Here is a 26,249-nt window from a genome sequence, read left to right as displayed (position 1 = left end):
TCTGGGTGGAAAACTGATATGTTTTCCATACGGTTGTTAAAAAAAGTTTATTTTCCCAGTTCAAAAAAAATGTCTGAGAGGAGGGTGTAATTTCTTTCAAACAAGGTCTACAGTTATACATAGAATATCTAAAGGGAACTCAGCAGGAATGGGTAATAGCTGTTGGTACAATACTTCTGAAAAGCAAAGGAAAGTAGGTTCTCTAAAAGATGCACAGAAGACAACATTTAAGCATCAGAAACATTTATTTTACAACAGCAAATCAGATAAATTGCCCATATTTTCTTTCGGACATACAGTACATAAATAACCATGCTAAAACATAAAACTGTATTAATATAATTATTTTAGTGTATGTACAAGAGACCTTAACCATTAAGTCATGTGTTACACATTTTTAATGGCCACATCTATATACGATTTAAACTATGGTCCTTTATTAAAAACATAACAGAAAAAATGCATCATATTACCATATCACTATTATTCCACTATTTTATTTTTTAAAGATTCTAAAATAACATTTCTTTTTTCAGTAATCCAATACAGTTCCAATACACAATGCATTCACTCATACAGTTTGCATTTTCCAACATTTCAAGAAAGAAGCCATAGCATGTCATGAGGTTTCGGGATAGGATTCCTAAGTAAATGACCACAGATACCACACCACCAATAAAAGCAGGGGGAGTTACTAGAAACTCATATTAAACCATTAAAACATGTTATTGGCATACAGGTTGACACAAAGTGGCAGGTTACACAAAAGTAAAAAAATGTTGCTTTATCGCCTTTTTCTTCACTTGTACTGGAAACAATTTAACATGGCAGCAATAACAGAACAGCTAGTATGAAAACAGCATCCTTGAGAAAAATAAACAGTAAAAATAAGGTAGTGCATGTTTTGCTATAGCTATAGCCCAAGGTAGGGAAGCTTATGCTGCATGGCATTTTAAATGCCAATTGACTTTTACTTTTGCCCATGGATAACAATTCAACACAAAGGCATTTCACTCATCTACAACCAAACACATATCATACAGCTGACGCAGGTCAAGCTGCAAAAAGTTAGCTTTTGACAAACAGATGTACCTTGATATCTGGCACATGGAGTGATAAAATACTAAGACAAAGGTACAGACTACTACTATATGGAACATAATGTAAAACTTGCATAACGTGACTGAAACTGAATTCAGAATTCCTATTCATTCAGTGCATTCTTCATATGTAGTTCAAGTAGGTAGCTACGTCAGCATATGTAGGCTGCAAAGGAACAAGTAAACACAACGAGGTTCCATGGCCGAATCGTTGCTTTTCTTGTCTTTTCAGAATGGAACAAACCTTTACTTGTTACTTCATATGTATACTTTTATTTTTTCAGTTAAGTGAAAATAATGTTGAAATATTTTTCTCTTTGTAGTTTTTTTAAGTTTGAAAACGGTTCTCTTTCAACATAAGCTATAAAAGGCAATAAAATGTAAGAGCAACGCAAGATTAAGACAAAGCCTTAATGCTGTTTTGTGATGTTTTTCCACTTTTGGTGACCAAAAGCAGTCCAAACCATCTATGCTGCTACCAATTTAGCAACTTTAGGAAATGTGCAGAGAAGGATCAGAAACTCTGAGCGTGAAGGAGATGGAGGTCCTTCAGCTTGTCAACCTGGTGAGAATCTTTGCAGAGGTCACACTCCAGACCCCTGGAAGTCACATTATATATTGTACTGATAAAATTACAAGCTAAAGAATTTGAATTTGGGGACTAGAATGAATAGACAGTAGTTAACCAGGCTCAAAGGACCAAAGTAAAGGGAGTCTCCTACAGAAAGTCACAAGGTGGCCTTCTATATTTGAAGGTTCCCAGAAATGGAATTCATAGTACACCTTTTCATCTAATTAAAAAGAAAGCATATGTTTCTATTTTTAAAAAATAAGAAAAACATCAGCAACAGCTATTTGTAATAAAAGGAAAACTTTCACCATTAAAGAACAAGGAAACAATTCTTCCATTTTTAATATGTTAAACAGCTAGTTGTTCAATTGGTTCCATGGTGATTCCACAGTTTCTAATAAGTCTGACAGTGCTATATTTAGGATTTAAAAAAAACTAAACGGATACTGTTCATGGGAATATTTTTTCAGTGCATTTTCATGATCTAAAATAAAAGACTGCTCAAAACATGGAAAGCTTTTGCAATCTGTTGCAATATATTGGAAACTAAGAGCAGGAACTTCATTTTATAACACAACGTACAAAATCAGTGCACTGCAGGTTGTGTAACAGGTGTGTCCAATGACTTTCCATGGAACAGCAGTTGTGAAAGAGGTTTCGATTGGAAACAAGAGTGGACATGGCTCACATCACTACACAGGGCAACGGGCTGCAAGGAATCAGTAGAGTTCATATTCCAGGAGTGGAGCAGTGATCTCATACGCACAGCACAACAGCTGATAGTGTTTCAACAGAACACTTCCAGCAGGATTGGAGGATTAGACTGTGAGGAATTTCCTGAATACAAATGGCTGCCGCTTTAAAATTTTTTTTTTAAAAACCCAAAACATACAAGATCCCCCATGGAAAAAAAGTCTGGAGAGTAATCCAGTAATGTCTAGTGGCAGAAAGGGGTAAGCAGAAGAAAACCTTTGCTGTTGTGGTGGCACTGTTCCTCAGCAGATAATCTTCAGGTTCATTGCTACCAGTGTTTAAATACAAAATATAGATAGACACACCTATGCTACCTTAAAATGAATGTTCCTTCTCCCTTTGTACCAGTACTGCCTCTTAAGCAGTTCATAAAAGGTCATACAACACATATAAAAAAAGAAATACAAAAGCAATGCAAAACCACATACTGTACCTACAGTATTTTGACATTTCTACAAAACAAACATCTTCATATATATATATAAGTCAAGACTGCTTCATACCATGTTAAACCACAACAAAAATACTACAGCAGAGGATGGCTGTAGACAAAATGTCACATATGACACTCAAATCTCAGATGATTTTCAAAAGTAAATAAAAAAAACAGCCCAAATGTTATACAGATGTGATAATTAAAATACCAGACTTTTCTCCCTTTTATTTTAATTCATCCTCTAACTTTGCCCTTTAAGGCCCTTGGTTGTAGAAAGTGTATCTCACTGCTAATGTTACCCTTTAGAAAATCTCCCGTAACTGTCTTGTGCACAAGGAAATATTCTTTCCTTATTCTTAAAAAACTTAAACCCTCATTCATTTCCATGTTTACTATTAGTTTTAATTTAGGACTATTTTATTTAGATTTAAGTATTTATGCAGGGAGCCCAATCTCCAGCAAACCACAATAACATTATTAATTAAAACTATTTCAAATTTTATATGTTGTCTTGTTTTAGGGTAAGCCATAAACAGGCTCAGGCGTCACTATAGTCTTCTGTACCTTACAGCTTTTCGTGATGTTCTGCATCAGGTCTTAAATGGAACCCTTCGGGACATAGCCTATTACTTCTGTAGAAAGGCACCAGTACTCTATAGGTAATTGGGACCAAATGATTAAGTCAATATAAAGGATATGGAAAACGATTTGCATCATGTGGTCATGATCAGATTTCTCACAGTAGAAGAAACTCCAAATATCTGAAGTGATGCTTCCATTTCAAAACCATTTACTTTCCTGCTTATTAAAGACATTAAGCTTACTTAAAAAAAACTAAATTTTTGTAGGAAAAAAAAAATTAACCATTTATGATCTGCACTAAAAATCACAAAAAGAAGGTTAAATGGATAGGCAGTAAAATAATTACAGAAAGATATTTAATTCAAAGAGTAATGTGGACATAGGAGATTGGGGAAACCTGAATTTATTATTTGCTCAGCCACAGAATATTTATGTAACACAGATGCAAGGAAAGCCATTATACATATCAAAGAAAACTGGTTTAATATAAAATATGATCATACCCCTTACTAATGAGTGTCAGCTAAACAGGAATGATGTTACTCTTTGATTCCCAGATTTAAATCTTGTTTATTAGTGTTAATCCGTGCTAATTCCTGAACATAATGTACCCTTTACAACACAAAGTAGCTGCCCTTGCATTGTATTAAAGCTTTTCAAGTACTGGTTCAACACTGCAACAGATCCTCTTTAAACTTTTCCTTCACATTTTTTTAATATAACCCAATATGATTTAATTGGAATTGATCCATATTCTGATGTTTTACATATGAAAAGAAGGGTTTGCATAGCACAACATGACTGCTGGTAAATATATCACTACTGCTACTGGCCTCGATACGAAAAAGAACAGAAAAAAAATATCAAGTACGGTACACAAACACAGAGCTGAGGAAACTTAACTGATTCAAAGCATTTAACATTTTGTCTCACTTCAATCCATACAGGTTTTGACAGCCCGAGGACTTCAAATTAATTCTTAATATAGTATTGTCTTCTCCTTTTTGAACAACGAGGAAGAAAAATGTACCTAATATCCAAAGTGGTGAAAGAATTGATGTTTCTCTATTTTTAATTGGTCCCTTTACCTTATTACGAGAAGTTGGTTCGACAACAGAAATGCTATGAAATGCCATGGAGACAACTTTCTCTCTTCCCACCTGAAAACAAAAAATAAAATAAAAACAAAACTCTAATGTAAGCTCCACGAATTTTTTACATTATCTTTGAGAACAGCAAGAACAGCTGTGGCTATGTGGAAATAGCAGTAGAAATATCACATTGGAGCAATCGCTCACTCACTACACAAACACTCACCACCAAAATACTCATAAAAAGGTAAGGGGAGACAAATTCTTCCTGATGACACACACACACACACACACACACACACACACACACACACACACACAATAGTTCAAATGTTAATTATTTTCATTGGAAAGCATAATATAAACTATAGACTGGCACGCATTTCGATGGATGTGAATAACTAGCGAATAGGTATTCACTCCACTTATTCACAGTTGCTTTTTAAGGAGGACGAACAACTCTTAAAGAGTTTCAGAAAGGACGTGTCCCAAGCTAAAAGCTACTCAGTTCAGAGTTGTGTCCCCTTTGGTACCATTTTGAAATTGAACAGAATTCCCTACTTGGGACAAGCTGTTGGTGATGTGAACAACGGGCCAAATTATTCGCACAACGGAATATTTACAAACCAGTTAGATAAGTGAGTCTAACTGTGCACAGCCCCACAATACTGTGCGGAGGTCAGAATGGACAAAAAGTAAAAAATCTGAAACAGAGCAGAGATGAAAAAAAGATTGCTGATGAGTGGATTAGAGTCCAGTTAGAAGTTGGGCAAGAAGTGTTGCAGTTCACAAATGGAACCAACGTGTGTCTGAAAAATGATGTACTGTATGAGAAAAACTTGATGTTTTTCTCATACATGCTACATGCTACATGGTTGTTCTGTAAAAAAATACTACTGAGTTACTGGGGTAATTAACATTTTTCCATATCCCCATTGGATTGGTGTGCCCCCTTTCAGCATCTGAGTCAGCTTATTTTTGTGTTCTTATTTTCACATCAAAATGTACATTATACAGTACATTTACTTCTGATTTATAAAGGTGTTGTGCACGGTATTACATGGTTGTAACAAATATCAAATTAATGTTTTACTAACAAAACCAGGTTAAATACCTGTGTAATCAGGCTAACATTCCTCTTTATTTCAATTTTGTCAACATTATTGAATGATGTCAATTACATTTTTTATCTGTAACTTGATTTATAACAATTTTTTTTAAAAGTGTACATTTGTGCTAGAACATTTAAGAGGGCATTTAAAAGGATTTACTTTTAGTTCCTTAACAACTTACATTGATGAATTTAGGTCCACTGTGCCATATTCTCTTAGGTATGTCCACCTTTTAAAAATATGCAGCATAATTTCAATTACAACCAAAAAGCAAAAAAATACTCTACTTTCAAATGATTTATAGGCCAGCACTTTTTCTCAAAAACAAATACTGCATATGTTGAGTACTTGCAAAAATGCTGAAATGTGCACTGCTATACAACTGCAGTACATTGTTAATTGTACAGACTTGAACAACAGGCAATTTAACTAGTTCTAAAAAAACTTAAATGGGTCTTAATTCTTGGCTTTACAGTCTAAAATTAAAGCTAACATTACATTAAATTAATAAAAGCTAACCATGGGTAAATAATGCTTTAGCAGTGGTTCCATCACTGCTGCAGAGACAACACAAGGCATTCGAGACACAAACTGTATGGCATTGATATTGATTGTTCTAAGGAATGTTACTTGAAAAAGAATCTCAGGAAATGCTTCCCACATAGACAAAACCGCAAGAAAACAAACTCATTAACTGTCAAACATGCATTATTTCATATTGAGGAAGGAAAAGTTGGATTGTACTGTGCTGATGAAAACATTAACTTACTGATTGTACTCTACTCTTGGTGCTCATCTCATTCAAAATATAATCAAATTTGAAGCACAGCACATGCAGAGTGCTAACCCCATGGTTTCAGAGAACAAACCATCATCAGCATCTTCTAACAAGAAGAAACACACAAACTGCCTTGTGCTTTCTTGATTCCAAAATTTAAGGACACATTTTATGCATGGAAAACTTACTCAACTTACTTTTTGGACATGTCAAAGCATAATAGCCGACATGCAGAACTTTCATTTTCCAAAGCACTGTTGAATGAAATTGTGAATCGACAGTGGTGCAAATAAACCACATTTATAGATACATACACGTCTTAGGACGACACATAAAATGAAAAACCTACCTAAACTGCATTAAATAGTGCATGCTACAGAACTTCACATGAGGTGGATAGGATTGTGAGTAGTGGAGATCGGAGGCAAAAAAATAATTTGTAATGAATTCTGATGTCTGTTGCTGCCATGGCAGAACATGTCTGTGAAAGTTCATTCTCCCCATCTCTCCCTTGACGTTCTCTTTTCCAGTGTTGAACTGACCCCTTGTTTCCTCGTTAAAACTCTGAATTTACAGGCCCTGGCAGGGAGATCTAGTTGAATCCTGTGTCGGTGTGGTAGCTAGGGTGGCTGTCGGCTGTCAGCTGAGTGGTTTCTGTGGCTGAGGATGGCTGCATCACAATTGGGGCCTCTCCCTCTGTGAGAGAAACAAATGGGACATGTTAGGCAAGGTGAAGTGCGTCTGTCTTCTACACAACTTCTCGTGCTATGTTATCTTGACAAGACAACATCTCCGTCCTCATCTGCAGAAAGTGAAAAGCCACAGGCAAGGTTTCAGGTAAGGAGCAGTCTGCAGAAACACCCCTGTGTTGTGTTAGAATGAAAAACTACAGCATTATTAGGCTCGACTTATCAATGGGAATATGGCATACAAAGTAAATCACGCACAAGTTGGTTTATGCAATAAAAACAGGCTGTGGAAAAATAAAGTTATCATCTTCCAATACCAACATTTTTCCTTTTATTTTAAGGTATTAATTTCAAGTTTTACAATGACAAATGCATAACTTTGTCACAGTTAACACATATTTAACACAGTGAAGTTAAATAGCTATATATCAGGTCTTAATTCTACGCTGCATTCTAGGGTCTCTTCTTTGCAAAATCTGAAGATACATTTGGGGCAACCTTCGAATTTCTTTCCAATTAAGCCACACTTGAAAGACCACAATTTACTGGAGTTAGAAAAAAATATGTAGCCAAAGGGGAGTGCTTGTATTGAAATAACAGTCAGTCATGTGAATAGAGTTAAATATTTATCTAATATTCCGTCATGGACAAACAGATGTAAGAAGGTGAAAGTTGGTCCATCTTCTCTTCCCTAATGACTGAGTCATAGACATCAGAGACTACTCTTCTGGAAAATAAACTTTTCAGTTCTTTGACAAGTCACATGGGAAAACCCTTAATTAATACAGAAACACAGGATTACTGCCTGAGCTATGAGAAACCATACTCATTCTAATACCAAACGTATTAGAACTGATCTGAACATTAGGATGAATACAACACCATCAGTGACAGTCAACAGCAAAACACATACACATATTTCAGTTCAATCACACTCTCACAAATTACATTCCAATATGATATTCATTCCTATCATGTGATTCTTTTGAAAGAGGAGAGAAAGAAATCGAGGACCTCCGATTAGCAAGAGGATTTTTTCAGATCAAAAATGGAAATCTCATCTGATATATAAACATATATTATTTCAAAGATTCACAATTCAAAAAGGCCAAACTAGTCAGAACACCAACAAAAAAGCAGAACAGAGTACAATCAGCAACACAACTATATTAGCAACAGATGAAACAATGAAAAATCATTGTGTTATGTTAGAGTTTAGTAATAGAAAAATATGAAAATTACAACCAGTCTGAAGTATGACTACATATATGGGAAAAGCTGAATCCAGATTTCAGACAGATAATATTCAAACAAGACTTTGCTTTGGGAAATATAACTCAACAGAAGAGACGATATAAATGAAGTGAAGAGATGTAATATCACAATGGTCCTGGCCACTACTACAATCTATTTTATTTGGCAAGAAAGAAAGCTATATAAAGGATGTTTTCTGAAAATAAACAGAAGCTGAATAGAAAACTAGATGGACTTTACCCACAAAAATTATTAGAGCCAGCATACAGTAAATTAGAGCCAGTAAAACAGCCAGCCCTGATGCTCTAAAATCTCTCTCTCATTTGTGGGAAAGCTCTTGTTCCTTTTTAAAGACCGACCACGGCGCAGGAGTCAGCGGCTCAGAGCCTGCCTGGTCTTCACCTCACCTCTCTCGTCAGACTGTAGCTGTGCTTCCAGGTCTTCTGGGGAGACGTAGAACTCGTGCTCCTCGCCCTCGGGAGGTTTGGGTTTACACTTCCCACAGCAGCAGTTACAGCAGCAGCACAGGCAGCAGCAGAAGTAGCAGCCTGTTATCAGGCCACAGAACACGAACAGGGCCTGCAGGGCGAGAGCACGAGGTGCGCTGTAAGGGGCTACTGCAGCGTGACAGTACATTAACTTATAATAATAATCGTCCACACACTTATAATAATAATAATAATAATAATAATAATTTTATATAACACATTTACAGAAAAGTTCAAAATGAAAACAGCAACAAACACTGGAGATAAAGTTATCACAGATAAACAGAAGGGTTTATAATGTAATAGAAAAAAGACATCAATTAAATAAAAGCCTTTCTAAAGAAGGTTTTGTGCCTGGATTTGAAAGAGTTGAGGGGAGACAAACGAAGGCTGAGAAGTGGGGAAATATGAAGATACAAGGTCAGAATGGTACTATGGCGCCAAGCCATGTAGAGCCTTATAGGTGAGCAGCGTTCTGTTCCTGACCAAATTCCACTCATAATATATTATGATTTTAAAATTCTGCATTCTCCGGAGATGACTGATTCTTTAGAAAATGCTGCAAATAGGTGAAACTGGTCCCAACTGTAATCTTTAAACAAAACCCCAGATCTGCAGTCTAATGAATGAGCACAGATGCACATGTGAACATTGGCTGCCACTCCTTCAATTAAACTGAACAATTTAATTTACCGCATGAGTGCTGACAATAGCATGGCCCTGGCTTGTCTTACCTTTGCCCACCAGCTGGACAGCACGAAGTACGTATTGACATTCTCCTCCCCAAACTGCTCTGCCACGTACAGCCCCAGAGAGCCGTACTTGTCGTAGATGTTGCGCTTTGTGGGGTCGTTCAGGATCGCATGGGCGTTGTTGATCTCTTTGAACTTTTCCGCAGCTTCTGGGTTGTCTGGATTCTTGTCGGGGTGATACTTCAGTGCAAGTTTCCTGTGTGAAATCATATCCCTTTTATTTCACCGCCACTACACAAAATTACATAAAAGTCAAATCTAAGTGCAAGTGTGGGTAAAAGACAGAAATAAGCGAAAGAGGAAATCAAGAGTTTTGCTCCGGGGATCCAAGTAACTGTTGAAACCTTTGGTACATGTATGTTTTTAAATAAACCCTACACCTTTCATGTACAGATCTCGTGTGTGTGCAATAACCGGAAGTTTAGATGGCTAGTAACACAACTGCTGGAAGTATTTTGAAACTATTAATTTGTTTCAATATTAGTATTGACATAGCTGCAATTTTTTAACACAAATAATGGTGCTTTACTTAGTAAGCTTCCTTAGTCTGAACAAAAAAACCAACAAATTTTTATGAGTTAATACTGCCATGAAATGACAAACAAAATGCGACTTCCAGCTTTTGCTGTTTCTAGGTAAAGGCACACAAGGCGGACAGTTACCAAGCCAGTCCAGTGTCTCCCTCTTGTGGACTTCGGTACAAATTCAATATTAAAAAAAGAAAACAAAAAGCACGGCTGTGCAGCAAGAAATATTTGTGCTCTTTTACTGCATATGCTTCATATTATGGTTATTCTTTTCTCCTTTTCCCAATCGCCACAGATTTTTTGAGGCAGCAGACTGAGCTCCTGATGCACTAGTTGTCCTGTAGTCTTAATCTACCCTGCATCACAAGAAATTTAGTTGTGCATTAAAACTGCATTATATTAAAATGTTGTAACATGCATCTATAAACTGCCATTTACACTGAGCAAAATAAAATAATTAATGCTATTTTTTATGCTACACTGAGAAAATTAAATGGTCTACAATATATCTCTTAAGCAGTATGTACTGAGGTCACTTTGTCTGAGGTTACTCTCATGTTTTCAACACTTTAAAACCGATCAAACACATTTTCATAAAAAGAACAAGCAGAAAGACAGACTAAAGAAGCAAAAGTAAACACTTGTTGACATTTGAGGAAATGTGCTTAAGGCGCTTGTTTTTGCACAAGAATTTCTCCCTCCTTTTAATTTGATAGGAAATTACCATTTTATTGTAAACACAAAATTAAATCCCTTGGGTAGAACAAGATTAACATTCTGGATGGTTATACTAACAATAACGTATAATCTTAAAGTCACCTGACCTGTATGTATTTGATGCAACCTGCACTAAGCTCTTTACAAGTGAATGCTGGGCAAGCAGAAGGAGCTGGAGAGATTCTGCTTAGACAAGTTGTTAGAAATATGCCTAGCACTTAGACTCTGTAAAAGCACTGAAATGCCTCCAGTGCATTATAGGCTAAAACCACAAAAAAGGAACTGCAATACTCAATGCCAGGAAATGAATTATTCTTCTATTAGTTTATTAATTCTGCTGTATCTTAAGAATTAGGGCAATTAAACTGCTTCATATTACACTATAATAGAAAACAAGGTGTTGAAGTAACTGAAAGCAATTACTATACCGCAATAAGTAACCAAAAGCTATTTATTGGTTTTACAGAAAAAGTACATTTGTCTAGAATCGACAAATGTAATAGAAAATATTCACAGCCTCCTGCCCTCAGAGAATTTTTTAACAAAATTCAATAGCTTGTGTAAAAGTGAACTGGGCACAGCATAAGAAATGCATACCTAAGCCAGGTTTAAAGGGGAAAAGCAGTTTACCTGTAAGATTTCTTGATGTCATCTGGTGTGGCGTTTTTGTCGATGCCAAGGACGTGATAGAGAGTCTCCCCAGATGTGGACAGGGATCGCTGCCTCTGCTGCTCTGCCATCTTTTACTTCAGGGCAACCTGGAGACAACAAGTTACCACATCACTAGGCTGTAAGGGAGCAGCTGAAATTAAGGCCTTAGACAGAGAAAAACAAAACACAGCCCGAGTCATGACGTCTGGCAAATGCAATTAATTATCCTTAAAATATTGCTTTTGTGAATACCTAGCAAACACAAAAATCAATAAATTGACTGGGACCAAATGAAAAACATGAAAACGCATAAAGCTCAGTATCACACATTTTCCCCCTTTACAGGATTTCTGAAAAAAATCAGACATTTCAAAGGCTTTCATAATTGGCAGTACACGACAGCCAAGTGAATTCACACACGCAGATTGCTGTATAATATCAAGCTAGTAGCACGTGTTTCGTTTGAATGACAGATCACCACTGATGGGTGGTGAATAATTACACAGCACACAAACACAATACTGAAAGATGGAAAACAGAAAGATGAACTGTATTTAGAATGACTAACCGTATTTGGAGTTGTGCTACACCATAAAAGCAGACTGTTCACATAGCCAAATGTATGCTCTGAAATCTATAAATCTCACCAGTTAAACAGAACAGGGCGGAATATTCTGTGTGGGTATTCAAGTTTCAAAAATATTTCTTTAAAAAAAAGTGATACTTCATTTGGAATTAAACAAAATGGGACAATTTGGGAAAGTGAGTGCATACTTTTGTGAAGCACTGTATATACATTACATACATGCCATAGATATATCTGGAAAAGATCAATTTTAGATAATGGCCACAAAAGACTACAAAATGGTGCTCAAACATTTTTTTTACAAAGTAAAAGGTTTTACAAACCTCCCTCAGCTGTATTATATATAATAGTGGTTCTCATCTCCTGAGAGACTGCTGTGTCTGCTAGTTTTCATTCAAACCGGGTCCTTAATCACCAGTGCTAATTGAAGCATATAATTGATCTGCTTGCTCCTTCAGACTTTTTTCTACACTCAAGATTTTGGTTTCAGAAACACCCTAGTTAAAGCATACTTTTTCTACCACAAATAATTGTATGCAGTCTCTCCTCAACTTGTCAATTAAGAATTAGCTCCCTTATTCTTTTACTAAAAAGCTCTTGTATGTATGAGCTACACATGTTGAACATTGATAGATGAGAATCACTACATATCAAAGACTCCTATAATGAGTGTTCTATCCTTCTCTATAAGCCCAACTGGCTTCATTTTAGCTCACAGTCCTGAATGTGTGTAGTTCTAAAATTACTGAAAATAACTGCAAATCTAATAAACTTCAACAGCCAACAGAACATTTAAAAATGAAAAAAATTGAAATCAGTTTATTCCTGTGTTTAAGAAATTAAGTACAGCAATCCATAACACACAATGCTACTCCCTATTCCATCACTGATACAAAATATTAAAATTACTGCACTGGGTGTCCAAGGCATCTAAAGTCACTATACCTATGCAATCAATGTGGCACTGAATCAAATGGCCAAATTTATCAACAGCTCAATTATCACAAGAAACCTAACAGCCTCTTTTCCCTTTGCTGCATTATTGGAAGTGTGCAGAAACACTATCCTGATGTATAATCTGACAGCTTGTCAAGAAACATTAACAGATTAGCCTGACTACACAGAGCAGGATCTGTGACGAGTTATTTCTGAACTGCAGACATGTGCAGCCATGAGTTTTAAAGCAGCTAAAGCAACCGGGCTTCAGTGTCCTGCTAGCTCTGCGTAACTGCAGTGACATGCTGCAATCTTCAAATAATTGGGGGAAAAGGAAATCATCTTCCTTCTCTTCGATATTCAGAGCTTTTGTGTTTGTAATAGAAAGTAGTTTTAGCAGTACAAATTTTGCAATATCATAAGCAATTTCAATCACAAAATCTGATTCAAGTCAAATCATGCCTGACAATGCCAGAATTATAACAAAGTTTCCATCAGCTCAATAGAATCACAGATACATAGTGATGAAAACCTGCAACCATCCATTTGATCAATATGCAAAAAAATATCAAAAATATGCACTGAACAATTAGAAAGGCTGACTTAAATGAAGCAAACTACTTAAAAACTGACAGGTATTAAAAACACAACAAATGCTACTGGCTCCAATACTCATTTGTTGCGTTTTTAACACATATGAGATAACATTGAGTAAATGTCACAACCTTCAAATACGAAATACACGGGCCTGTTTGACCCACATTCACAGAAAAATAAATGATAAAAAATAAGAAGTCACAAAAATAAGAAGTTTATACTTAAGTTACTTTAGTATAAAATCTAAGTATAAAGTCTTTAGCATGAAATCTCACACCTGAAGAAGTCTCCATAGCCAAAATGTTGTGTTTCTTTCCTTCTTTTTTAAGCATGGAATAAACCTTTACTTTCCTTTAAAATCTACCAAGGCTCATTCTTATTTAAAAAAACAAACATTTTTGTCTATAGAATGGGAAATATACTACACATAACCTAATATGTGATGGAAATAGTACTGTTTGGTAGGAAGTTCTCGTGGATTGATAGCAGTATATCTAGTGCTAAAATGTTGAAATGTTATTTAATTTCGCTGTTGCTGCTGCTGTTCTGTGTTTGTGTTTGGTGTTTCCTTAATATGTTCGTGTTGAAGAATACATGCAAATATGTATTTCATTGCACTTATGCATATGACAAATAAACTGAACTGAATTTCCTTTACAGAAACAGCCAGTGCTGCTCTTTCAAGGTCCTTTTATTGCTGCCAGATCTCAGCAGCTCTGGTGGGTTATTAAGCCTGATTACTCCTCGAGCTTCCCTGACTACAACAGCCCTGCAATGCAGCGGCTTTCCCTCTGCACCATATGGACAAGCTTAATCTCTAACAGCAATCTCTTTTCACTTACCCAGATCTCCAGCACGATAACTGAAATGAGACCTGTACTTACACACATGATGGAGGGCTCTTGAAATCTCAGCCATTTAGAGCCAGGCCATTGTATTTATGTAAGGCATTAAAATATGCTTTTTGGGGCAGCACAAAACCCCATTCCTTTCTTGAAATAAGTACTGAGAATTTGCACAGTTGTGTACAACGGAAAGGTGCCGTGCACAGGAGTCATTAGAAGTCAGAGCAAAGGAATTACGATTGCTGTCCACCAGCTCCGCTCTGGGTCTCCCTGCTCCGAATGCATCAAAATCATGCATGGGAGGGCAGCTGGGGATGGATCTACAAATGTTCTTGTACAGGCATCCAAGAAACAAAAAAAGAAGATAATGCGAATTACGCAAATATTGCAGGACTGATATGCAATCGTATGTGCAATTACTGTATGGTATGTACCCTACAACATCATACTGCTTCAGGACTCACTGAAAATAAGAACATCTATTAAAAAAATCAGCAGGTTAAAGTACAAAAATGGTTGCTAATGTTGCTGCCAAATACGACTCCCGTGGAGCTATGAAAAGAATCCCTGCAAAAACATGACATTGCATTTCAGTACAACTATAATGTATGAGTACTGCTTATGATGAAACAGAACCAGAATGTGTCAGCCAGCTCAGTGCTACAGTGGTCTGCTATCCTGATCCTGGAGACCCCCAATCAATTTACAGTTTACTTATTTGCAAAAAATGGGAACAAAGACATTTGAGATTTTGGTCCCAAACCAAACTCTAAAGTACTTTAACAAATAACCTCCTGATTAACTGATCACAAAAATACTTCATGCCTTTAGAAACTGGTGATTTAATGGTCACTTCTAAAACCTTCTAGACTGTGGCTCTCCAGGACCAGGGTTGGTTACCTCTGCTATACAACCTAAAAACATCAGTCACCAAAGTAAGACCAATGTCTCTGATGCACACAATTGATCAGTCTGGACAAGTAGGGTTACATGGGGGAATTGAACTGACCTTAGTTTCACATTCATTGACTTTTCTCTGTAATTGCTTTGACATAGCCATGGCAATTGCCTGTGACATCAGAGCTCAATGAAGCACCTTTAAGTACCATCAAACCTCAGGGTTATTGGTTTAATTTCTTTTAAAAGGTCCCTATATTTCACGGAATCACTGCACAAGGCTAGGAATACTCTTATTTAAAGGTTCTTTGAAGGTAACTATTAATTATGGCTTAAACCACCGGTTTCATAGATCACTAATTCTGAACTATATTATTTTAATTAGGTGGCCAATTCTGGCACTACGGATCCGGACCTAGCACTAAGGATCAGCAAACCACCCTCATTTTCAACAATACTGTGAGACATTCAAAAGTGCATTTTAAGATTTATGAAGCAAAACTGAGAAAAACAGCATTATGTATACAAGAGGCAAAGGTTTAATCAAAAGGATTTTAATTTTCAGTAATTCCTGCCTCACACTTGGTATTTCAATCTGTCAACAGTTTGAGTACAACAGAACTAAAAAGTGTTCTGTTTATAAATCCTGAATCTGGTTGCATTGTTCCTCAGATGGAGACAGTATTAAGCTAGCTCCAGGTCGAATCAGGTTTCCTTTAATCTAATAAGTGTTGTATGTTAACATCTAGGGTCATACAGTCTTAAATACAAATGTCTTCCACATGGCAGCCTTCCATGAGCTTTTTATTACGTTAATTCTTTTTAATAATGCTACTTGCTTGTTTTCAACACATGCAAATCCAAATGCCATTGCAGTACCATTAATCAGTACTTTATAATTACAATAAGGTGCTCTGATCAGCTGATTGACCATTCCACAACAAAGAGACACAGCCTGCTTTTCTATTATCCATATGTGCCCTTCTTAACTGGACAAACACTCCCAAGCTGCTGGGCTTCTTCATTAAAGCGACTGATCTCTCTTTGACGTAATCTCTTGGCAGCAGACTGCACTCCACACCCCTTTACCACTCTTTTTCACTTCCTTCTACTCCAAATTAAATGGCCTTCTCTGCTCTTTAAATGTTTTTTTTTTTTTTCGTGCAAAACCTCCTCCTCTAGATGCTATGGAGTTCAGTGTGAAATCCTGTAGGTCTGCTGCAGCTGGTGAAAACAAAAAAATTAAAGACAACAGCAACTGGCAAGTACAAAAGACAGCTTGGACCACCTACAGTGCATGAGTAACTGGAAATCCACTTACATGACATTTTATGCAGCTTTTTCCCCCCACTATGTTTTTGTTTTTAGATGCAACTTTTAAATAAGGATCATTTACAAATTCTCAAATGAAAAGTGATTGATGACTTCAGAATGTCTATTCAAGAGAAAAAGAGTTTCAAGAGTGTAAGTTCAATTTAATATATGTGATCAACAGAGAAACACCAGCCTTCAGTATTAATTATTAATATCAATAGCATTATAAAACAGTAATGAAAAATTTAAGTAATTTTAACTATGTGAATCCATTTTTAATTGTGCTGCTTAAACTGTGAAACAACAGTCTACTAAAATCATACCAGTTCATGTCTAATCCTCATTTCCCTACAGTAGGTCCCTTTTATGACCTGATTTAGGACTGTTATTGCAGTGGACGACACTGAACTGATGCCTTGCAGCATACAGCCACGTTACTGCAGAAATATCACAACAATCCCACCATGACTGCAAGATTCTGTTTCCTCATGATGCTCAGACTGCGCTAGATAATTCTACCTGCTGGTCACAGTGTGTTCTGCCTGGTTCCATAGATTAACATGGACCAGGATGTCTGAAGCACCCTTTTCCTCTTTCTGAAATGAATTATGTATGTATTACAGAACATTCTACTTTAGGAAGAACAAATAATCTCTGGAATAAAATGATTACATTCTCCTTCCATATTTAGTAGCACTATAATGCATTTATCGCCTGTCACTTTCTTGAGAGCACAAGGTATCTTGCCATCTGGTGTTACCAGGGAATGATACAAGTGAGTAATTACAGGAGGATAAGTAGAAAGCAGTTACCCTGGCAATACGTTCTGAGAGGTGCCCTTTTTTCTCCATTCTTATTTGCACAGAAGATACACCCTGACTGTGCTGTTAAATAGATTAAACTTCTGTGTTTGCAAAGTCTGTTGTCAATAAAGTAATGAGTATTACAGATATGATCTCACATATTAACCAGGCTATCATGCCTCACAGTATGATCCATTACAGCTGCTGAAATGAAACACTCTGTCCACGACATTAAAAAATAGCCACATAATAACAAAGACCTGATTACCTTTTATTTCTTTTCCAGACTTCCTGTTCATTTGCCCGAGTTTAAAGCTGCTCTTTCATTTTTACACTTTTGCAAAATGTCACAGGAATGTTAAAGACCAAGTTGTCAAAACCTTGGTTTAACATCTCATCCAGTGGATGACATCTCCTACATAACAATGTATTCAGTCACTGGTTTTGGAAATTAGGAATGTCTCCTATTCCATTACTGACCAGGCCAAGCCATGCATCTACACTGTATTCACAAGTAGGATGAATTACTGCATGCATTCTGTGCACAGGCTAATTCTGTAATTCCACATCTAAATACCAAACATACAGTACATACACATCTATATACCTCATAATAACTACTACCAACCTTAATTTGTGGTCATCGAGACTACAAACGAAACAAAACTTACATCTATTTTGCTTAAAACACATGAGAGATTCTTCCAAACTAGAGTTGAAACGGCAGCATTGTGAACCATTAGACGTATGAGCCAGCCTAAGCAGAAAGTGTCTCTTACAGAGACTAGTGACCCTTTATTTAGCAAATTTGCAAGTGTTGCCTCATTAATTAGATTTGACTGTTATGCTGTGACAGGTCTTGCAGTCTCTGTAGCTACCATGAGATCAAGTAACTTCTCCCAAAAAAGGGATAGCTTGTATTTAATCACAGCTTCTGTTAAAAGTGGATAAATGCTCCAGTTGGAGGTGCTGTGAAGAAGAGACGATCTAACCGTTTGGGGAATGCTGGAATATGCCTTGAGACACTGCAGTTACTGGTGGTTAACTCAGTGTTTGCCATTTGCACACACACTGTCATTCACCCCTCATTCCCCTCCCTCCCAGCTTCCTTGCGGGTGAAGAACAGCTCCACCACAGTCACAATCTTATGATCTGAAGTTTCGAAAACAGGACTGAACACAAAGAATGATTGCATGACACAAAGATGATGACGCAAAGATGATGACACAAAGAGTCATTGCGCTTGTCTTCCCTTTTTTCACAAGTATGTTATTTAAGGTTGTTGCTCATTAACCCTGTAGGCAAGTACTTAGTGGTGCACCAATGAATCAATGCATTGATTAGTGCTCCTGCCCTAAAATGTTCTGATTTCTTCTGATGCCAGTTTGCATTGAAAGCTCAAGAGTCAGTAGTGGAATGAGCTGAGAAGTTTAATATTGAGTCTTATGCTTTTTGGTCACTAAAAAGGGACCAAAAGCATGTTTCATTTAGGATACTTTTAAAACTGCAAGTATGAAAACCTTTTTGATAATTTTGTCTTTGTATTATACAGAACACTTTTGTAGGCTATATAGCTTGCAGGATTTTGGAGTTTATACAACAGTCCATAAACAGTTTGCTTTGCTTTTGAATAAACAATGCAGTACAGACACTGTTTTTTTATTAAAACAATATTAAAGAGGCATCTGATGTAGACTTTTAATTTTTTTTCTCAAGTGACAATATAAATGGCTTGAATTTAAATTATTTAGAGGAAACAACTGTGCCTCACTGCAATCTATGTCAAACTATATTTTTCAGATTTTCACATGCACAGTGCAAATTTTAAGGTGTCTTTAATAACGTGCAATCATAGTATAACACTCATCCTTTACATAGTACACAATAGTAAACAGAATCTGAGGAAAGGAAGATGATTTAAATAGACAGATCCATATTTTTTCAAACATCGCGTAATTTAAGCTACACCTGTATATCATGTATCCTCTGTGAATCCTCACTTTTAAATACCTCTTGAAAAAGCAGGCACCTTAAAATTTTGAAAAATTATACCACCCAATGAACTGCAGGTTCTTGAGTTTCCTTTATTGATGGCAAAATGTTAACTGCACAGTTACAGTGATTAATCTAGCACTTTAACAGCAAGAGAATCAACAAGTGAAACAGTCACCTAATCTTTACAAATACAAAGACCAATGTAATGTAATGTTTTAAGAGATGGATATTAATAAACCACACTGGCACATGAATACAGTGTATTACAGGGCTAAGGCAATGTTTGAGTCTGTTGATCTCTCATTTGACTTAATCACTATTGACAATTAAAACTGTGCATCAATACATGTGGAAAGAATTTAAGCTTCTGCAAAGAGCTTCCCTCTTACATTCAAATCTGATTCAATGACTTAAAACTGAAACTATTCTTTGCAAGATTACAATATGTATTGTACACTGGTATAGATTTTTTAGCATGTTCATTTACTAATTAAGACTTTGATAACAATCAATTAATTCGATGTTATTAAATCAATTTCATATTTTTGCTTGTTTTTCTGTAAAGCCATACTGTACCAAGATAAAATCAAGCACTGCTGAAGCTTAATCCTGATATTTGGCAACGTTGCACATTGAAATTAGTTATTTGTGAATGAGTAAATTAGGCTTATATCACAAATCACAACGGCAGGGAGATCACAATATTAATTAGACCTATCTGCTTTACACTTTGCAAATATGGAAACAGCTCCAAAAATATAAGATTGTCCGTGGGTCACCTTATTAAAATATAGTGATTTTGTTTCTTGCATTTGTGATTACCATTCATATAATTTGTCTTTTACCCCACACTGCACCATCATGGTGATCACAGCATAAAGAACATACACCTGCAGTATAATTTAACATTGCATTTTAATAATAACATTATATGAGGCTCCTAATTCTGCACATTTTCATACAAAAATGTCAGTCCCAATTAGTCCGAACTGATCAGGGATTTACAATATTAAAGAAACATACCAATAAATGCAACAGCTCTAAAAATCCAGGCCTTATTCATGTGTAAACTGAAAACTACACCAGTTATACTTAATCTATAACATTAGCTAAAGTATTTTCTTGTATGAATTATCTATTCTCCTATCACAAGCAGTCATAAAATTAGCATTATGGAATGAGTAAATGCTTACTATAAAAACAGGATTACAGACTTCAACATGTTGGCCTTGAATGAAAGTGTTTCCACTAAAACCTATTAACCCTGTAGTTTAAACTGTAGGTTGCCCTCAATTACAATCAATACACTGTAATATGATAACTTCATTATGCCCTACGGGTACTGTACATACAGCTGCTTTCACTCTCCATACAGGTGCACTAATGCTTTTCAGTCACAAAAAAACATTTAATACCTAACATCTGTTTCTTTTAAATTCTCTTTCAGTGTTTTTTAGCTCTAGGTGGAGTTAGATAATTTGAACTGTCTTTGCAGGCTAACTTGCAGGCTAGCATTGCACTGCTAGCTAGCATTAGCATTGCAGGCTAAATTGAGCACAATATGTTTAGCAGAAAAGGAAGAGCGTGCACATGCAGAACCACCTAATTTTGGAATATTTCCACTTCAAGCTCCATTTTTATTTGATCCTTATTTTTGTTATTCATTTCCTGACAGAAAACTGCATTTCTTGTTTACACCTTGCACAATGGTCCTGTATGGTGCAATTCCCAGCAACAGCTTCCTGCATGACTAGTAGTTCAACAAGACAGAAAACTCCACCGCATAACTGATAAACTTCCCTTTGTCTTCCATGTCTATTTTACTTCAAGCTTTTCTTAGCACAGTCACTAAGAAAATGTTCCACAAATTAGTAACACATTCTACTTAGGAGCAAAACTCTCTTGATTAAGTAGTTAGTCAGTACTATGTGCATTGCACAAGCTTACTTAATAAACCAAAACTCCATGGAAAAAGAAATGCTTTAGCTGAGCCAAGAACTTAAAAGCACGCAGTGCTCTTCAGATTTCACTTTTTCCCCTACGGTTTCCAAAGGAGAAAGAAAATCCCAGGCTAAGCAGAGATTTGGTCACCTGTCTGTAGAGATCCTCAGACGACAGCTGAACACTCGAAATATGCCAGAGAGATTTTTTAGAGGGGGGGAACGTAAAGAGAAAAAATGTGCAAGCATGTGGAGAAGTGCAAGAATAATAACTTAATGGATTCATTTTCTTCCAAAAAAAAATAAAACATGATTGAACACATACTGGATTTTCATTTTTTTCCCCAAAGTTACATTTCTTCTAGTGCTGATGCCTTAATACTGACGTACACACTTTAACAAAATCTGCTTATTGCATTAAGGCAACTGGAAAGGTCTGTTACCTTACCTGAATGTGCACTCAGGGTAGATTGGAAACTCACTCATAAGGAAATCTCTAATTCAGCTGGAATTAGTACAACTTTATAGTACTCCCTTTCTCTAAGGATCATTCTGCTAGTCACATAAAAAGTCTTAACCCAAAACCAGCTTGGCATCAGTCTAACAACCATCATGTTACTACTGATGCCATAGTCACAACAAAAAAGCATGTTATACCCTGAGTCAGATAACTGTCCTAACTCCCCCAAAGAGAGAGTTCTGAATATTATTTTCTAGTACCACAAAGCCCCACTTTTGTCACCCCAGAATCAAGCTTTGGGTACATTCATTGATCACAGACACCAAAAGGACTATAAAGGATTTAATAGCATCCAAATCACTTTAATTAATTAGCTAATGGAGGCAACCATCAATTCTGCTTTTCCGAAAGTGCATTTGCTGTGGGATGCACTGCAAACTGCATCCGCAACAAAAAAAGGAAAATATCACTGAATCTGCAATCTATCAACCAGAAGCTAAACAACCTAAGATGATTAAAGGTAGGTATATACCTGTAATTAAACTCTATACTGTAATAAAATGACTGGAGTTCTGTAAAGATTAGGCAGAACAAAAATCAAAGGTATAATTTGTACCACTCAACTTCTTCAGTGTAAAAGGAAAAAAAAAACATAGAAAACTTCAATTATAAAACCTATTTATATTCTGTCATTCGAACTTCAATTGCAGTTTGACATGATTCAATTCCTCATTCTTCTCCAGAACAACAAAAAATAGGCTGTCGTGTACAATTTACTGACAGCAAGTTAAACAAGAAAATGCAAGCAGAGTAGGGAAATTGAAATAAAATGAATGAAACATTTTTGTCTCCTTTACGAAATAAAGTAAATAAAAGTTAGTCCCAGCACAAAGTGAAACTACTTCATACCTCTATCATATGAATGATCATGTGATCGATCATGTGATCATGTGACCGATCACGTGATACTGTGAACTTCCACCTTGGTTTCATTCTCAGTACTCCACATGGGGCAGGCAAAAGTGCCAGAAGGTAGTATTTAATTATCAGGGCTTGGGACAAGGAAACATACACTAAATTATATTTGAAGGTAATAAGAAAATGTGCATGGAAATTTGAGAGACCTATTTCAATGGTACAGAACTACATACTTGCTACTTATTTATGAAGTAGTTCAGGTGGGTAGCTGCGTAGGCAACTCACCTGAAGAAAGCTCCACGGCCTAAACGCTGCGTTTTCTTTCTTCTCTTTTCAGCATGGAATAAACCTATTACTTGTCACTTATTCATCAATACATGTCAGTCAAAGAACACGTCTTTGGTTAAATGAAATCCACTGAAAATGTACTGATGACCAATCAGAAATCCCACATACACAACATTTTTTTCAGCACCAAGTAAGAGATGGAGATCACAACTTACGCCCTATACCATCTTTCAAAACTGAAATGTTTATTTTAGAAACTAACATGGAAGGGAAAGGAAATGGAATAAGGCTTAAGTAATTTGAGTTTGGAGTTAGATTTATTTAATTTCTCCTTTGTAAGATCTGTACCCATTTTAGTCATCTGATATTGTTCTTCTCCTAGAGATTCATTTAGTGTCCCATGAGTTGCTGATTTTCAAATAAAATAAAATGGCTATTAAAATGGTGTAATTAAATGACTTTGTGGAATGCATCTGAAGATGGTGCTTAGTTAAAAAACAAAGGCATACCATCTTATCACTGAATAAATGGCTCTAACATTCACGTATCTTCCATTTATGAAGATACTAAGGATTCTGAAGTGCTTTTCAGCAGTGCATGAGCCCACACAATAACAGCACAATTAATATCTGAAGCAGTCTTTGATTGTAACTGAAGTCATATCTTCAGCCCACCCTTCTCATACAAATCTTGAGACCTGCAGTGACTCATTCTGACACCAGCAATAGTGGTGTTGTTTTAGTTCAGGGTGGCAAAACATTATTGGCTCACTAGAGGAAAGGTGCTTATAGGAAGCTTCATTAAAAAGGACTACCCTATTCCCTAAAGCTCATTTAAAGACCTATTCATTCTGCAAATGTTTAATTTCTGCTTTTTACGATACTGAAATAATATAATATATAAAATATAATAGTTGAAATAATATATTATTATATATATTCCAATAAATTACTTATTTTCACTGCTGCTTCACATTGCCCAAGAAATAGGAAAATATGTTTGAGATTTGAGTAATTTCACACAATTGATAAATAATTACATTAAAACCGTAAAGCATTCAACACTGCAAAGATTAAAGGCTAGGGAGCCATTTTACTTTTGATTGCATTTTCTGCTGTGAATACCCCACTGTTCTTACTTAAAACCCTAACTAATGGATTCACTGACTCAAAGAATTATAACAATGAGATGGAGAAAATCAGTTTATACTTAATAACCACTGGCCAGGTATACACAGTTGATAAAAGAGTATTTAATATGGTAAATTATTTAAAAACTGACGGGGATTTCTCACCAATTGTCATTATGTAATATTTGTTTTATAAAGCACTTCTTGTTTTATGTTTTCCTGTGCTGTTTATATTTTTAGAAGAATCTAACTTTATGCACCACCCTGTATTTTGTGTAAACCTATGACACACTCATAGGCCTTGCAAAGATTCTGCAGTTTAAGTATACTGTGGTCATCGCCTCTCGCTTTACACAGTGTGTCTAAAAGAGGAAAGGCAAGTGCCACAATCGCCATTCTCCTAACCGTACAAGACCTTCCCTCCCCTTTAATTTCAAGCGTAGCAGGCCGGCAGTGGCCACAGCAAACCAGTGAAGGAGTGATCGTTTACTTTGGTGATTCCACTCTTCCCACGTGGCGTCTGACAGACAGAAACAAGATACAGGCTAAATCAAACAGACACAGCTGGAGAGTAAAACAGAGCTACTCCACATCACCTAATGCTTGCATCATGCACTCTTCCATTATAAAGGAATGATACATATCCATGAATGAAATTAACGATGCCTTTAGTTTTACCATTATAAATGGACAAGCCATTTAAACCATTTTTAAAAAGTATTTACACTTATTTGAATGTCTGAATTGAGTACGATTCCCCCCCACCCGGCATGGTCTCCATCTCATAATTCAGCAGCCAATGAGTACTCAAGATAGAGGTTAGCCTTGCTTTAAAAAAATGGCTCCCTGCTAAACTTCCTTAATTACAGCACATGGAATCAATGTAATTTTTACAATTCTTTATTTGAAGTGACTACAGAACTATAATTTTATGCAAATGCTCCGAGTTCAACCTGGCAGAGTCCTGCCGTTACCAAAAACACGCATAAAGCCTCATAAATCATATCATTTCACTATGGGTGATAAATGAGTCTTTGGTAAATAAAATTGTGTTCTCTTGATGGGAAAAGGAATTACTGGAAGGCCGGATATAAAAAGCTGACATCAGATCAGGGAATGACCACTCTAACTCACAGTTAACTAAAATTACACAAGCACCGATGATTCTCCCCTGAGACAGCTGGTTAGATAGACTGAGACCCATTTGGGTTTAATTTAATATACATTTATGAAATTAAATGTATAAGAACTGTATTCTTCAGCTTTAAACTCACTTAAATGTACAATATACATTAATTTACAGTGATAAATGGAATATATGGCCTAGGATTAAGTCGAATATTGCCATTGCCCACGTCTGGCATTTCAGCAATAAAAATACACTGCTTTTAATACAATCAGAAACACACCGGAATCACAGATTAATGATCTTTGAAATTGACACATTCTGACAGTCACTGAAGCATTCAAGCATCAACATTATTCACGTTAAAGTGAATGGTGAATAGTGAATGACTCACTGATTTATTGTAACATCGGCACAATGGAGGTTTCTAGATTCCCAACATAATTAAGATCAGTAACAGAACAACTAAAAGTGTGCTATTGTACTGTGGAAAAAAAGGAAAAGACAGAGTAAAACTGAAAACCTGTCAGACGGATTACTCGGATTCTCCTGCATCGGTTGACAGGCCGGATTTAAAACTGCTAATCTCAGTGCTGCATCAAAAACAGCGGCAGCATCCATATTGGTTACTATACTACTACTAGGCAAACCCACAGTCAGCATTAATCCAAGGACAGTGAATAGACCAACATAATAAATGAATAGGGCTCAATGGCATTGCATTAGACAACCGGCGCCTTTTCTTACCTTTGTTTTCTCGGTCTCGGCGGGCTGTATCAGTGTATTCAATATCTACCTTAAGCCAATGCTATTTATTACGATCGCATCTCCAAAATGCACACACAGGCGGCTGCAGCAGCTCTCTCCGTGCCCGTTCACGCATTAGCGTGCGCGTTGCCGAGGATGTGAAAGTG

At 36.3% G+C, this 26,249-nt stretch overlaps 1 protein-coding gene across 1 annotated transcript; it reads right to left on the bottom strand.

Moving 5' to 3' along the window:
- Positions 1-226: 226 nt before the first annotated feature.
- dnajc5aa (DnaJ heat shock protein family (Hsp40) member C5aa) lies at positions 227-26,214 on the bottom strand. The gene is made up of 5 exons (XM_088937182.1): positions 26,083-26,214; positions 11,481-11,608; positions 9,589-9,802; positions 8,774-8,945; positions 227-7,119 (listed from the first exon to the last, which is right to left on the bottom strand). Exons 2-5 carry the CDS (start codon positions 11,588-11,590, stop codon positions 7,016-7,018), a joined length of 600 nt encoding a protein of 199 aa, XP_088793308.1. The 5' UTR covers positions 11,591-11,608; positions 26,083-26,214; the 3' UTR covers positions 227-7,015.
- Between the last annotated feature and the right edge of the window lie 35 nt (positions 26,215-26,249).

The sequence above is a fragment of the Atractosteus spatula genome, chromosome 19 (genome assembly GCF_055471065.1).
Source record: "Atractosteus spatula isolate fAtrSpa1 chromosome 19, fAtrSpa1.hap1, whole genome shotgun sequence".
NCBI lineage: Eukaryota > Metazoa > Chordata > Actinopteri > Semionotiformes > Lepisosteidae > Atractosteus > Atractosteus spatula.
The sequence above is the reverse complement of the archived record's forward strand: the minus strand, read 5'-3'. Positions and strand labels throughout refer to the sequence as shown.